Source organism: Hemiscyllium ocellatum, chromosome 17, assembly GCF_020745735.1.
Source record: "Hemiscyllium ocellatum isolate sHemOce1 chromosome 17, sHemOce1.pat.X.cur, whole genome shotgun sequence".
Taxonomy (NCBI): domain Eukaryota; kingdom Metazoa; phylum Chordata; class Chondrichthyes; order Orectolobiformes; family Hemiscylliidae; genus Hemiscyllium; species Hemiscyllium ocellatum.
In genome coordinates, this window is record NC_083417.1 from 23564458 (window position 1) to 23579189 (window position 14732).

At 39.3% G+C, this 14732-nt stretch overlaps 1 protein-coding gene across 2 annotated transcripts in view; it reads right to left on the reverse strand.

Moving 5' to 3' along the window:
• Window positions 1–14732, reverse strand: part of cmip (c-Maf inducing protein) — a 220290-nt gene that overhangs the window by 42408 nt on the left and 163150 nt on the right. For both annotated transcript variants that reach the window (XM_060838000.1, XM_060837999.1), the window contains exons 8-10: window positions 3219–3322; window positions 2828–2932; window positions 1422–1814 (exon numbers count right to left, since the gene is read on the reverse strand). In XM_060838000.1, the coding sequence (XP_060693983.1) occupies window positions 1422–1814; window positions 2828–2932; window positions 3219–3322 (602 nt within the window). The remainder of the gene's footprint in view (window positions 1–1421; window positions 1815–2827; window positions 2933–3218; window positions 3323–14732) is intronic.

A 14732-nucleotide genomic window follows, 5' to 3' on the forward strand; every position in this document is an offset into this window, starting at 1 on the left:
CTAAAAGAGGGAAGAGGAACATCAGGAAGTGGCAGTGGCAAAAGAGGATGCCATTTTGGAACTCTACTGCTACTGTGCCCAATTTCATACCCATATTAAAAGATACTAATTATTAGAAAATATTACACAGAAACCTTGGGTAAACTGAGGGGATAAACATCAAATAATTCCCAAAATCACAGTATTTAAGTTGTAGCAATTTGTAGAATTATGCCAGAGTTTAAACATTTGCAACTGAATCAATTATTCCAGAGATGGTGAAGGGCACTTTTGTGATTTTTACCTCACTGATACACAGCCATCACTTTACACTCTTCACTAAAACACTGGTGTACCATAAGCACATACTTGATTGTTAATGCCTCAGTCACAAAAATATGTGCCAACTGAGGATGTGTCTAATCTTTGCAAAATTTCCACTAATAAATTATGCATCAACAGGTAAAACTTATTCAGCAAAACCAAAGTAACATGTTCAGTTTTCTGTCAAACTGAGATGCTTGGAGAATTATTGCTGTCAGTATCTTGTGTGATATAGATTACAACAAGGAAAACAAGAATTCCATTGAAACAAGCAACATACAATTAAACATCTTCTCATACACATTTCATTACGCTGACAATTTTTATGCATCATGACCTTTCTGTTGTTGAAATTCTTCAGAATATAAGTTTAGACAAAAAGATGATGTTGGAAGAACCATATTTGTTGTTTCTTACAAACATGCTAAATAGAAAGCATTATAGAAATATGTACATGCAAAGACAACGTTGATCCTTAAAAATAAAGCAAACTTTCCTCTCTGGGATTCTTTCGTGCCTGACAGACATGGCATCCACAACAGGAAACAGCTGAATGCTTTGTGCTCCTGGTCATTGATCTATCTTGGGTGTCAGATCAATTGGCAGTAAAGGTCATTGCAGGACCTCACAGTCCTGCTTACTCCTGGTACGAGAGATCAGGAAACTCTGGTGACAGTATCCACCAGAGGCTTCCAGAATGTGGAAACTTTCCTCAGAAGGAACTGGCTAAACAAGATTTCCACATTTATGGTCTGCCCAAAGGATGCTACATGAAGGAAAAACCATCACTTCAAAGGTCATCAAGTGCTCATCTGATGCATCACTGAATGAGAATATCTGGGAAAGGAATGACCTGAGGGAAGCAATTTCATGTCAGCATATTGACAGTGCAGGGTGAATTCCCAAATGTAACTTGATAAAGCATCAGGAAATCCCAGGGCAGCACAACCTGAGCAGTGATTGTGTTTTTAAGCTACTTTTCACTCTCTTTGCAGCAGGAGCATCTCCCTTATCATGCTCCTCAAATCCTCTCAGCTAATGCCAATCCTTGACTTAGTGTGATTCAGAACAGGCAGCTTAGCATAATCCAGACATGCTTTTAGAATGGATCTACTTACAGCATTTTGAGAATTTCCACGTAGCAGCTGAGGACCCGTTCAGCCTGCGAGCTCAGTTCAATGACCATGGTGCTACAGGTGGGGCTGACCAGCAAGCAGTCAATCAGGCTGGGTTCACTGTCACTGCTGCTGCTGCTACTACTGCTACTGCTGCTGTTGCTACTACTGCTGGTGCTTCCTTTCAGTTTTTGATTAACCATGTTGCTCCGTTCCAATTCCACGTGGATCTCGGTTGAGTTCACAATGATAGATTTCATCCTGGCGTCAGTAGTGACCTCCTGTGACACAAGGTCAGGGTTGCTATGCAGCAGCCGGAGGGGTAGATTCGGCTTTCGATCACACTGTTGCTGACAACCATTGCGTATTTCCTTCAGGCTGGGCGAGTTGTCACGACTACAGAAGAACACAAAGAAGTGTTTGGGCTATTAAATATATCATTATCTATTTGTTTATATCTTCAGCACAAATTACTGAACAAGTACCAGAGGAAGAAATGTGTGCAAATGTATTAATTTAAAGCATCACAAGATCATATTTTCAATCCAATCTTAGTCCTCTTCTGAGTTTCTCTAAAATTATTGGCAACAGTCCTTTCTGATCTACTGGACTTTGCTCAAAATCCACTTCACTTTCTGTACACTCCACAACTTACAGAACAAAGACTTCAAACCATTTGGTTAGGAATCTTCTGACTTCAGAACAAATCTGTAGCCATAGCTTTTGCATTGTTGATGGAGGTCTACAAAACACCTGTCCTGGTATCTTCCTTGTGTCATAGCTTTCATCACGTTTTATGTACTCTTCAATACAAGCCTGCTTGGACCTTGCACTGATTCTCTGGCTTTTGGAATGTATGATCGGGTTGCAGATTCCTACTTAACTATAGAGAGGATTATATTTCTTTATGGATCAGTCACCCTGACCAGCAGACAAACGCTTTAGATTTTCAATCTCTGATGCAAGTGCACATTCTGTCCTTCAGCTTTGAGGATTAAAGGGCATATGCTATACTTTAAAGCAGTACAGACTTCATCAAAAGACATCTGGCAAATAGTTTCTTGTTTGTGGAAGTCAAGCCATAGATTAATTTCATCATGAAGATGTAATTAAAAGCAAGGAAGATTTTTGAAATCATCTCGATCTCACTGCACTGAATGTTTGTATTGTGAATACCTAAGTGCTCAAAAAACCCAGCAGATCTGACAGTATCATGGAGAGAAAAATAGAGTGAACATATTGTGTCCAATAACCTGTTCTTGCTTCAATTAGATAGGTATTCAATAGATATTACTTGGAAGACTGGGGAGGCCAAAGATCCTAAACAGCCTAATGAGACAGTACCTCATTATTAAAATCAATCCAATTCTGAGTTAAAACTTAAACAAATATCAAATATTTGTACAAACCTGTTTATAAATTCTTCATAACAAGAATAAATGGCAGCTAAGCAAACAGCTACAAGGTTTGGTAGGACTCTTGGGTGGGGACACTGGCCAGTTGGACCATGCATACTATAACATAAAAAGAAGGGAAACCATATTTAGCTCAAATCAGTTTATATCCAGTATAAATTAAATATGTAACTAAAATAATTACATTTTTCTAAAAATATTCACTCTGAAATTTCATCAAAACAATAAATAAACAAACAAACAAACATGATACCTGGTCAATTATTTAGATAGTTTAAGTTAAAATAAAACGGTCCTATGTTATTGTATTAGCTTATTCAACTAAGTTTAAGAATTTTTAAGTCATTTCAACAGTTAGTGTGGAAGAATGTAAAATTGTGGATACCTGTGAATGAATTTCTTCACGACTTCCATTCCGGCATTCAGTTCATTTAAAGCAAGAATATACTCCTGAGTGAAAAGTCTCAAACGGGGACACTTGCCAAAATCCTGAGGAAAGGAGAATATAATGTTGTTTGGTTCAAGGTCTAGTATCATTTAAACAACGGTGCAGCTCCACTAAATACCTCAGAGTGCTGCAAACAAAAACCTAACAAAATGCAAAGTGCCAAGTGTGGAAAACATAAATGATTTCATGTAGAAAAACAACAAATGCTGGAAATACTGAACAGGCCTTCCAAATCATTGGTGATCGAAAAAGTGTTTACATTCCAGATTAATGACTCTTGTTTATTTTTCACCATTTTCTGCTTCTCTCAGTTTTCAGCATCACGGTATTTTGCTCTCTCACTTTACTTAATGTTAAATCCCTGCTTGAATAACTTTTCTTGGACCTAATGTAAAAAACTGAACTTGATTTGGCTTTCTCGACCTGATCTCTTTGTAAAAGGGTCAAGACCACCAATTAGAATCAGAAAACAAAGCAGGTGAATGTTCACTTAAGGTGATGTTTTTCTAAAGTCTTGTTTTGTAGAGAATTATGAAAAATTGATGTTACAAATGAAAAGCATTAATGCCAGCTGTGCTTTCTGTTTAAAATTTGATACTATTCTTCTGCATCTTTGTTGATGATAATACATTGACTTGTGTTGCACTGAACTAGACAGACTGTGTTCCAAGTCCTAGTCCCAACAAATATCTCACTCAGCTCAGAAGTGAGGATGCTGTAGTTGAGTTCAATGTCACTCAGAGAATGGAGGAAATTCTGCTTCTGATTTCGTGACCTAGTACTTACATGTTTTACATTAAATGGGAACAGGTTTTAGCTTGGTTGTGACATCTCCACAATTGGTCTGCTGCAAAGCATGTGCAGACTTGCACATGAAGGACAGCCACTTGTGAAATGCACCAGAGGGTGCCAGGTGAGTAGGGAACCATACCTCACACTTCAGTCCCTTCGGCAGAAGAGAGGTGGAACTGGAAGAACTATTCTTAGATCACACAGTTGCTGCTGTTACACCAGGACAAAGAAAGGGTCGGAGCCAAGTGTTAAGGGTGAAAGTGGGGGCTGCAGATGCAGTCAAGACTGGTGCTGGAAAAGCACAGCAGGTCAGGCAGCATCCGAGGAGCAGGAAAATCAATGTTTTGGACAGGAGCCCTTCATCAGGGATGAGGCTGGGACCCTCCACCCCAGAGGCTTCCAGCCTCACTCCTGATGAAGGACTCCTGCCTGAAACATTGATTTTCCAGCTCCTCGGATGCTGCCTGACCTGCTGTGCTTTTCCAGCACCAGTCTGATCTTGGCCAAATGTTAAGAACCCACCAAACACATTGTAAAGCAAGTCTAGCCTAAGAGTACAGACTGAAATCTCTTGGCTGATGTAGCACCATTATCATTAACATCTTTAGAAAAGACATTCAGGGTTCGCCTGATAACTTAGGCAAAATGCCATTCAAAAGTTACTGCTCTCAAATACTTTAAATAAATGTCTGCCCTAAAGGAATTCAAAATATATTAACCAGCATTTGCTTTAGTTAACATAGAATCCTGTGCCACATAACTCATGGGATATCAGTTGCCTTATTATTAAAAACATTGCAATAAAATTCAGCCAAAGCCATCCTTGGTTTATTGATATTTAATAACTGTTTCTAATGGCTGTGAAATTCTTACATTACAGTCACTGGCCATTAATCAAATCAGTGTGCCACACAGTGGGCTAACAAGTTAACCATTAAGTATCAGATCAATACATTAAAAAGAAACCAATTTGCTTTTGCCTAGTCTTCCTGGAATTTGATCATTGAATTAACAATGTCTGTACTAATGATTTTCTAATCACTGGAGTTCCTTCTGGTGTTAAAATTATAGAAAATTCACAGAAGAGATTGAGACAAAAGTATGCACCAACTTTCAGCCCAAATTGAAGTAAACTGCTCTTTGCATATTTTTTCCAAGCTGGAAAAAAAACTGCAGTGAACAGTTAGATGAAACAATTTGTCCAATATCAATTTTAAAATGCCAATAACTGTTATTATGCAGGAACTCTTTTAACTCTTGAAACATGTAATCATGTGTAACCATAACTTTCAGAATATAATTTACATGCCTTCTAGTACCACAGAAAAATATATTTTTAGCAAAATTGGAATATCAGTGAAATGCTAACTGAAACTAAAATTGAACTGGCCAGCATCTTTTTGTCGTATCAAAAAAATCGGCAATAGTACAACCAGCACTATCATCATGTCCAGTGTTCATGGACAGACTATGGCTGCAATCAATGGTGGAAAGGTACAAATTAAAATTCCACCTTCATTTAACATTAAAACTAACATAATCTGGTAAACTATTGTGGTTAAATACATGGAGTCTGAGGGCCCCCAAGAGACAAAAAAAACTTATCATCACCCACTGAAAACCAAAAGGAAAATAAATAAGAATTAACCCAATCTTACTTTAGAGAAATGCACCTCCTAGGTTTTGCCAATCAGAAGGTGATAAAGGAGAACTCAGAAATTTCCTCCAATCTTCCCTTTTAACTACAGGAAGAAGCCAGAGCGGGTACTGGGTACTTCAAGGTGAATTTGATTTTTTTCAGACTTGTATAGATTATTAGGGTTTAAATCAAAAGGATTTATCAACTAGGACCTTAAGCAAGTGTTTATCTCATCATGTCATTTTAAAATTGATTTAGTCCCATGTAATACAGAAGAGGCCCTTTAGCCCACTAAGTCTGCACAGACAAAAACTACCCTAAATCTACACTTGGCCCACTTTCCAGCAAATGCTATGGCAATTTAAGTGCTAATCCAAATACATTGCAAAGTTTTTTTTGAATGTTCTACCTCAATTATTCTTCCAAACAATGCATTCCAAACTCCTCACCATCCTCTGGATGAAAACCATTTTCCTCAAGTCCGCTATAAACCTACCTTTCACCTTAAAATTATGTCCCCGTCATCTCTGTCCCTTCAACTGGGAGGATCGGATGCTTTCTCTTCACCTTGTCCATGCCCCACATAATCATATATAGCTCAAACAGGTTACCTTGCAGCCTTCTCTGCTCTAAAGCAAACAACCAGACTCTCTTCATAGCTAAATTGCCCCATCCCGGTGAATGTCCTAACAAATCTCCTCTGCACCCCCCCCAGCCCATGCAATCACATCCAACTTATAGTGTGGTGACCCACACTGCACACTGTACTCCAGCTGTAGCCTGACCAAAGCTTTGTACAGATTTAACGTAACCTTCCCTACTCTGATAACCTATGCCACTACTGATAAAGCTGTGTGTCCCGTATGCCTTAACTACGCTATTATTCTGTCTTGCTGATTTCAGGGATCTGTGCTCAAGCATCCAAGTTTCAACTGTAAATGTCTGCTGTATTCAGTCCAAGAAATATGCCTCTCTAAACCTTTTACGCCAGAAATATCCCAATTAATGTTCGAGAAGTTAAAATCCCCATATATAACTATCCTATTATTGTTTTTATGCACTTCAGTGAATTGACTGCATAACTGCTCTTCTATTGAACATCAATGGTTTAGGAGTCTATAATTCTTCTTTCAGTGCGACAGCCATCTTTAATTCTAAGCTCCACCCACAGAACCTCACAAGATACTGTCCTTCCTTCATGCAGTAACTGACTGCTTAATTATGTGACTGCTTCTTTTACACTCTCCCTCACTTGCCTGAAGATCCTATACGCCGGAATATCAAGTTCCCAGCTCTGCGCATAGCCCTCCTCCACCCACCCTGAAAAAGAACACCTATGTGTTACCACCAGTATCACAATTTCACCTGTCAATCCACACCCTCAACTTATTGGTCTTGCCTACAATACTCCTAGCATTGGAGGCTCATTCAGTCTCACCTTACTTCTTTGAAGTTCAATATTGCTGAACTCCCTCTTCCTTGGTTCCTTTACTAAAGTCCCTATTGTACAAAAACACTGTGTCCCCTTTCCCCCTGCCAAATAGGTTAATCCTCCCCACAGCACTAGCAAACCCGCAAGGACAGCAACACCATTCTAGCTCAGGTGCACTTTCCCAGAATTCATGCCAGTAATCTAAAACTCTTCCTCTGCCACCAACTCTCGAACCACACATTCATTTGCCCTATTCTCTTGCTTCTGTACTCACTAGCATGTGGCACTGGGACTAATCCAGAGATTACAACTTTGAGGTCCCGCTCTTTGGTTTACTACCTAGCACCTTAAATTCTTGAGGCAAGACCTCATCCATCATTCCATCTACATCATTTGAACCAATGTACATCAGACCTCTGTCTCATTACCCTCTCCCTTCAGGATGCCCTGCATACCTGGAGGCAACACACCATCCAGCAGTCATGTCTGTGACTGCAGAAGCACCTGTGTTATGGACCAGGCCAGACCCCCTTAAAACATTTCAAGAAGGTAGCCCAGACTCTACCTTTTCTAGTTGCTTTAAGCAGGTGTAAAGTGGATATTCCAGGAGTGATGCAGCTGGCCCAACCACTCAGCTTTGAACAAACCAGAATTTATTTATACACAAACACAGAAAACCAAATTGAGAATAAAGTAACTATTTGAAAATTTAAATTGCATCTATTGCAACTTAATGATGCTGTTCCAAACAATTGCAACATCCCTATAACCATTCCCTTGGCAAAGAAAAAGAGTAGAATCAAACACAGGATCTTACAGGAGAGATGTCAGAGAGAGAGAGAGAGAGAGGATCAGCGTGGAGCTGTTTCTTTGGGCCCAGCAGCTTCTCTGGGTTCCCAGCTAAAACCTGACCAGCTGCTGCAAATAAACAGCTTGCTAAAACCAAACCAAACCCTGAACTGGGAGAACTGCCGTCCCCTTTCAATGCACCTAAATCGTTTCATCAAATACATAAACCCAGACACAGCAGAACCTCTGACTTTACAACCCCTATGAAAAAAAACAAGGACAACATAATCTTGTTAAAGGAGAAGCATCATCACACCTGTCTGTTCCTTTAACTAACGACTCTCCTATCACTACAAATAAATATATTTAGTACAAACTAACAGATAGGAGAATGAGAGTTCCATACTAAATCAATGCTCACTGCTGTATAAAATACATTTGTTCTAAGAACTGCCATTTATTTTGATAATATTTTGTTTGCATATCACACTCATGCTTATAGCAATTTAGCAAAGTCACTTCGACTTCTCACAAGATAATAATACTTCTCACTGCAAAATAATGTTGGCTTTGCTAGGGAAATCTAAGCTCTATTATGCTTGAATTAAGCAACAGAAAACCGAAATTCTTATGAAACTATGATCAAGACTGCAACGTTAAGTGATGTCAATCGTACCTAGAATCAGCTTGAATTGACGTCATGTCTAATTTAAATGAAATTTTTTGCAATAAGAAACTACTCAAATAATCCTGATGAAGGGCTTATGCCCAAAACATCAACTCTCCTGCTCCTCATATACTGCCTGACCTGCTGTGCTTTTCAGTGCCACACATTTAAGATTCTGATTCTCCAGTATCTGCAGTCCTCACTGTCTTCTACTCAAATAACCTGTTGTAATAAGAAGTTGGAGCTTTGAACTTTGGCAAACTACCAATTAATCTGCCTATAATCTGATATAAACTGATTTATATGTCTTTTAATATATATTGTAAATTTGGATTTGGAATTATTGTTCAGTATCATGTGGCTTCTCTGAGTGAATGAAGTTAATAATTAACTTGCAAGTATTTCTCTACTCATGGTCAGTTACTTCCAAATAAGTTGTATGGGCTACTTTAGCAGCTTAATCTTTTGATTTACTTCAGGATTTTAGAATGGAGCAAGAGAGACAATTGTATTTCAAGTTTTCAGTGGTATTTTTGGGACTGGGAGTAGTTTTTAAGTTCAAGGGAAACACTCACAGCTCAGGTGAAAAAGTAAATTTTTCGTTGTTTTCGTCTGAGTAGGCAATTCTGTCAATTCCTTGCATTGAGAAGCTTGTATTGACCATTGCTCCGAAGAATGGGAGAACACAGTAAAACTATGTTACCTTAGAATAAGGACTTGTGATAGCTCTGATGGCGTACTGTATAAGGGGTTTGTTTTCCTTATAGCATGGCATTTGTGTTAGTCAATTCTGTTACCACAATGTCAAAAAGGCATCATTGACCCATCAGTACATTAGCATCCAATTAATGGCAAACAATAATAGAAGTAAGTAACAGTTTAGCTAATGAGGTTACAGTAGTTTATGCCATGTCAATGTCGTATTGTTGAAGGTCATGCTTTTTGTATGAGACGTTCAGCTAAGGCTTTGTCATTTCAAGTGTTTGTGAAAGATCCCATTATGTTATTCCAAGATGGACAAGGGAGCTTTTCTGTTGTCTTGACTGTGGTTTATTTTAAATCAATACTGTCTTGTTGTGCTGCAGACAAGGTGCTGCCTGTGTGTTTTCTTTTCCTGGTTTAGGGCATTTCTATGCTGGGGGTAGGAGGATGGGCTTCAGGGAAATCCATCAATGGAAACACCAGCTGCTTTGTAGCCATTTAACAGCCATTAAGACAGCATGGGGGGATTTCTGCCTTTTTCAATTAGCAAGTCCCATTACAGACCGGCAGCTCTCCGGCACTTTGGGACAGAGGCACTAGATCAATATTTCAGTCAGTGTTTGTAGATCCCAACTGGTCCACTCTAGCAGGCCCAGAGATGATGAGATGGGGTGATGGGTGAAGGGTTGGGATCTGAGAGACTGCAGGGATCAATGGACGATTTTGTCAGTTTCAAGATGTGCTTTGTGTTTACACATCAAAAAACAAAAACAAAGAGAAAACTTGGTTGGGCACTGTATTAAGTTAACAATTATGTTCACGTTAAAATGGATGTCACCCTCAAAGTTATTGGCATTCTATAGATTTATCTCAGGAGAAGAATGGTAGAGCTCACCAATGCTTAATTTTTGTCTATTTAGGCTTTTTGCTGATTCCAGAAGCGACGGCCACTTGTTTAATAATTATATTAAAATCCTGAGCTCCAGTTACATGAGCCAGACATTCATATAACTTCCCAGCATTTATATTGGCCCAGTACTCAGACATCAAGCTGCCTAGATAGAACAGGCATCCAGACTGGAAGGATGTGTGTTTACAAGGGATTTTTAATTTTCTTTCATAATAAAATACATAGCTACATCTTGAGGCAATTTCAGAAATGCTTTTCCTTGTTTCCATTGTGCTGCTCAGAAGGTTCTGAGCCAAGCTCACTAACATTTTCTAAAGGATATGTATCAATCTACTGGACCAAAAGTTTCTAAACGAAAAGTTTCCTTTATAATGACTGGAGAAAGCAGGAGAAAAAACAATGGAGAGGTGGCAGGCAAGTGAAACTTCATCCAACACTGACTGAAACTTGCAAATTTACAAGCCGAGGAGCATTTATAGAGTTGTTTCTTCATTGTGCAGAGTTGTTACAGCATGGAAGCTTTACCTCAGAAAATGGCCGAGATCTCAATCTTCCTTACAACAGGATTAATTTTGGACTACTGCAGTAAAGAGCCTACACAGCCCGATGAACACAAGACAATGCTTAAGGTTCCTATAGTTCCTGAAGGCTGCATGGGACTGTCACAGAGGTTCTGGTTCAGAAGCCAGAGCTCCGTCAGCTTCTCCAATATGGCTTGAGGCTAATACACACTGGAGGATTGGAATGGCGATGGCAGTAATTCAATCACGTCCTCTTTCTCCACTCCCATTACACATGCTGAATGTTGTACCAAAAACAAGACTGGCAAACAAGGAGTGGCAAACAAAACTATTCTCCTGGTTAATATCTCCACTTTACCAGTCATTAAACTGGACTATTGTGCCACCAAACTGGTAATTTAATGTTTAGAAGGGAAAACCTGCTGTTCTTTTCTGAATGGGTCCATATACACACACAACACTGTAACACCAATGCTCTTGATGCTTAGCCTACTTCTGGAACAGCATAGCAAGCCACTGATTATCAATCTGGTTACACAGGTTCAACAAGATCTTCTGCCATCACCACCTTTTTAGGTCAACTAATAAGATCAATAAAAGTTTGCCTTGTAAATGACACCCACATCCAGAAAATGGCCTCGGTTTCCTGTCTCGACAGAGACTGCAGCAGCTATTTGGTTCTACCAGCAATTTTAGTCACTCAGCCAACATCTTGCTTGGACTATATACATATGTTTAAAAAAATTCTGGCAATCCTTGTAAAGCCTATCATTAATCCTATTGTGTACATAGCCAATCACCATTAATTGAACCTTGAAATGTGCCTCTTCCCTTGTAAACAGCACTGAAATATACTTCCATAAAGTATACCCCCTACTCACTACCTCAAGTGGTAAACTTCTAATGTCAGGCTCCAAGTGGGCTCACAGCTTGCCCATACCACAAGGCAATTAAGGGATATGTATTGTATTGAAGATGTTTGGCTAGTACTAATGTTATATTATCTGATTAATAGCCCATTAGAAAATTTACATTTACATTTGCGTATTTTTAAAAAATTTTGAATCACTCAAGGCTATATTGGCTGGATCTGGGAGCTTGATATTTTTCTGAAACTTTTGCCAAATCACCGCTATACTATCAGAGATCGGGTGTGAACCTGTCTGAACTCAAAGTGGCAACTGTTCAGGCCAGAGTCAAGTATTTGTCAATAATCCATGCCTCGAGGTAATTGAAATTGCAAATACAACTTCACTGCTCATGCTTGATTGCAGTGACAGGTGAAAGTCTGCTCATGCACAGCAAATCTTTGTAATATGTGAAGTAATTACTTACTGGGGCTAGACGTTATAGTCACAGCCATGTATTTAGAGTTTGTCAATTTAATAAGACATTGCAAAACAAATCTATTCATAAGTTACCCTTCCTGTATTATGTATTAAAAGGATCCAATAGATTACAATATATTTTTTTTAGTGTGGTAACCAAATGTACTATTTCTTATACCAATGGTTTTACACGATGACCCAACTATAATGGTACAAGCATTCACACTTTCTCCACATCTACTAATCTGCTTGGGTTGTTCTTTATTTCACTGAAATCCATAGACTTTGCAGCATTGCTTTCTGTTGTCACATCAACCTGGAGTCATATTCAAATATGTAAGTTCATTAATTTTAATAAATAAAAATTATGGAGACCACACCTCTCTGTGTAGCCAACAGAGAAGAGTCCATTTTGGTCATACCAATTCTTGAATTTATTCATCTATGCATAGTCCTATAATTTTCAAAGGCTGTGATGAACAAAAAGAACCAGAAATAGAACTAGTTGCAGGCTGCAACTTCATCTATGGACCCATTTAAGGGAGATTCAGTTCTATGATGGATTTACGTTCCTTACAGGTTACACCTCCGTGTAGGTAGAATATTCCCAACACAGAAGATCATGGAAGGTTGGGAACATTTCTAGCTCCATGCTCTGCCAGTGTCTATAATCCACATAATATCGTAATCTTACTGGAACTGGTCATATAAATGCTTCTGCAATTGCTAATTGTGGACGGCAGGGTGGCACAGTGATTAGAACTGCTGCCTCACAGCGCCAGAGACCCGGGTTCAATTGACTGTGTTGAGTTTGCACATTCTCCCCGTGTCTGCTCCAGTTTCCTCCCACAATCCAAAAACGTGCAGGTCAGGTGAATTGGCTTAGTGTTAGGTGCAGGGGTAAACATAGGGGAATGGGTCTGGATGGGTGCGCTTCGGTGGGTCGGTGTGGACTTGTTGGCCCGAAGGGCCTGTTTCCACACTGTAAGTAATCTAATCTAATCAATTAAGGGTGGGACTGTGATGCAATTGGGGCCTGCAACACTGAACACCCCAACTACCCATCCCCCACCTCCACACACATGACCCACACACACATGACTCTGAAGAGGGGTTGACAATGTTAAAGGTGTAATCCAGCTTGAGGGCACTTCAAAATGGAGATGCTCTTGGATGGTCAAGGCAAAAGGCCCAGAGATGTTGGGACCAGAACTGCTCCACAGAAGTGATTGTGGCTACAAATGCAGCTGTTGTGGCCTTATGGATGTGTTACTCAGAGTTTGGAAAGACCATATGGCAGCTATCCAACTTGCTGACTGTAGACTTCCCCAAAATAGTTGCTGGGCTCTAGTCTCAGAGAGGAACCTATCCATCATCAGGGAAATTCTGACAGCTTGGGTTAATAGTCCTCGATTGTGGCAATATGTGGAGCCACTGGCTACCATCTCCATGGCATGGAGGAAGCGGCCAACTCACGTGGCAGATCATCTTCAGACATTTACCCAGATGGAGGAGACCATCAGGGAAGCATCCTGACTGGGTATTGTGCTATTTTCCTCACATCCTTTGACTCCAAGGTACCAGGAAGATTCCATCCCATGACTATTCCACAGATCAAAGCAATGCTAATTGGAACAAGTCAAAAAGAAATATCTCATCCAAGAAGGGAAAGAATAATGAATCAGAAAAACAGTAGCTTTATCTCTGAATGTAGTATGCTAAGAGCAAAGGAACTGAAATATTTTCTAAAGTTAATGAGGAACAAGAGTATAGAAGGGATAAAATAAAACAACTGAATTTGTAGAGACAAAAGGTTAAAGTATGGGAAAAACAAGCACCATTTAACTGTCAATTATGCACTGTTTAATGGATCACACAGTTTATAGTGACTGATTAACCAACCTAATCAATTTTTGGAGCAATATGCAATTTCCTGTTTGGAGTATTGTAAACCTTCTATTACTCCATTGCTGCTTTGGAAGAAAAAGGAATGGCCTTAAGCAAGCTGGCCTGGTGCGTTTGAATTCTTCTGTTCTCCTATTCCCATCCAGAAAAATTAAGGCGGCAAATCATGTCTTCCAAGCCAAACCACAACTTCAACTGGCTCAAATCTGCTTCAGAAGTAAACGCTGCTGCTCTCAGAAAAGCCAGCACTGACATGTATGAATTCTTCTGTGGTTAATCATCTAATATTTTACTAAACATTGAGTAAATTTGTAGAGTGAATTTAAAGCTGAAACTGATAGATCTTTGGGATCAAGGGATAAGGGAATCCAGCAGGAAAGTGGAGTCAAGTTAGAAGACAGGCTATGATCTTAGGAATAACAATGCAGGTTTGAGGGGCTAAATATACTCTATTCCTGCTCATAATTCTTATGTCTTTCCTACCACATCTTATGGTCCTATGGTAACTGGTCAACATCAGTACACAAAGTAGGAGCATACAATGATGATTATACTTATTTTCAGCTGCAGTAATAAAATTGCACTGCACTAGGTCACTGTTCTTAAATACATTAGGGATTACATTCTCAGTGAAAGGAGTGAGAGGGGGTTAAAAAAAAACAGGCTTATGCCTTATCATTTTTTTTGGTGAAGTGTGAGTTGCATCGTATTTTTTGGAGAGATCCTTGCCATGAGGTTGGACAAGACTCCTCATTGTATTTTGCCA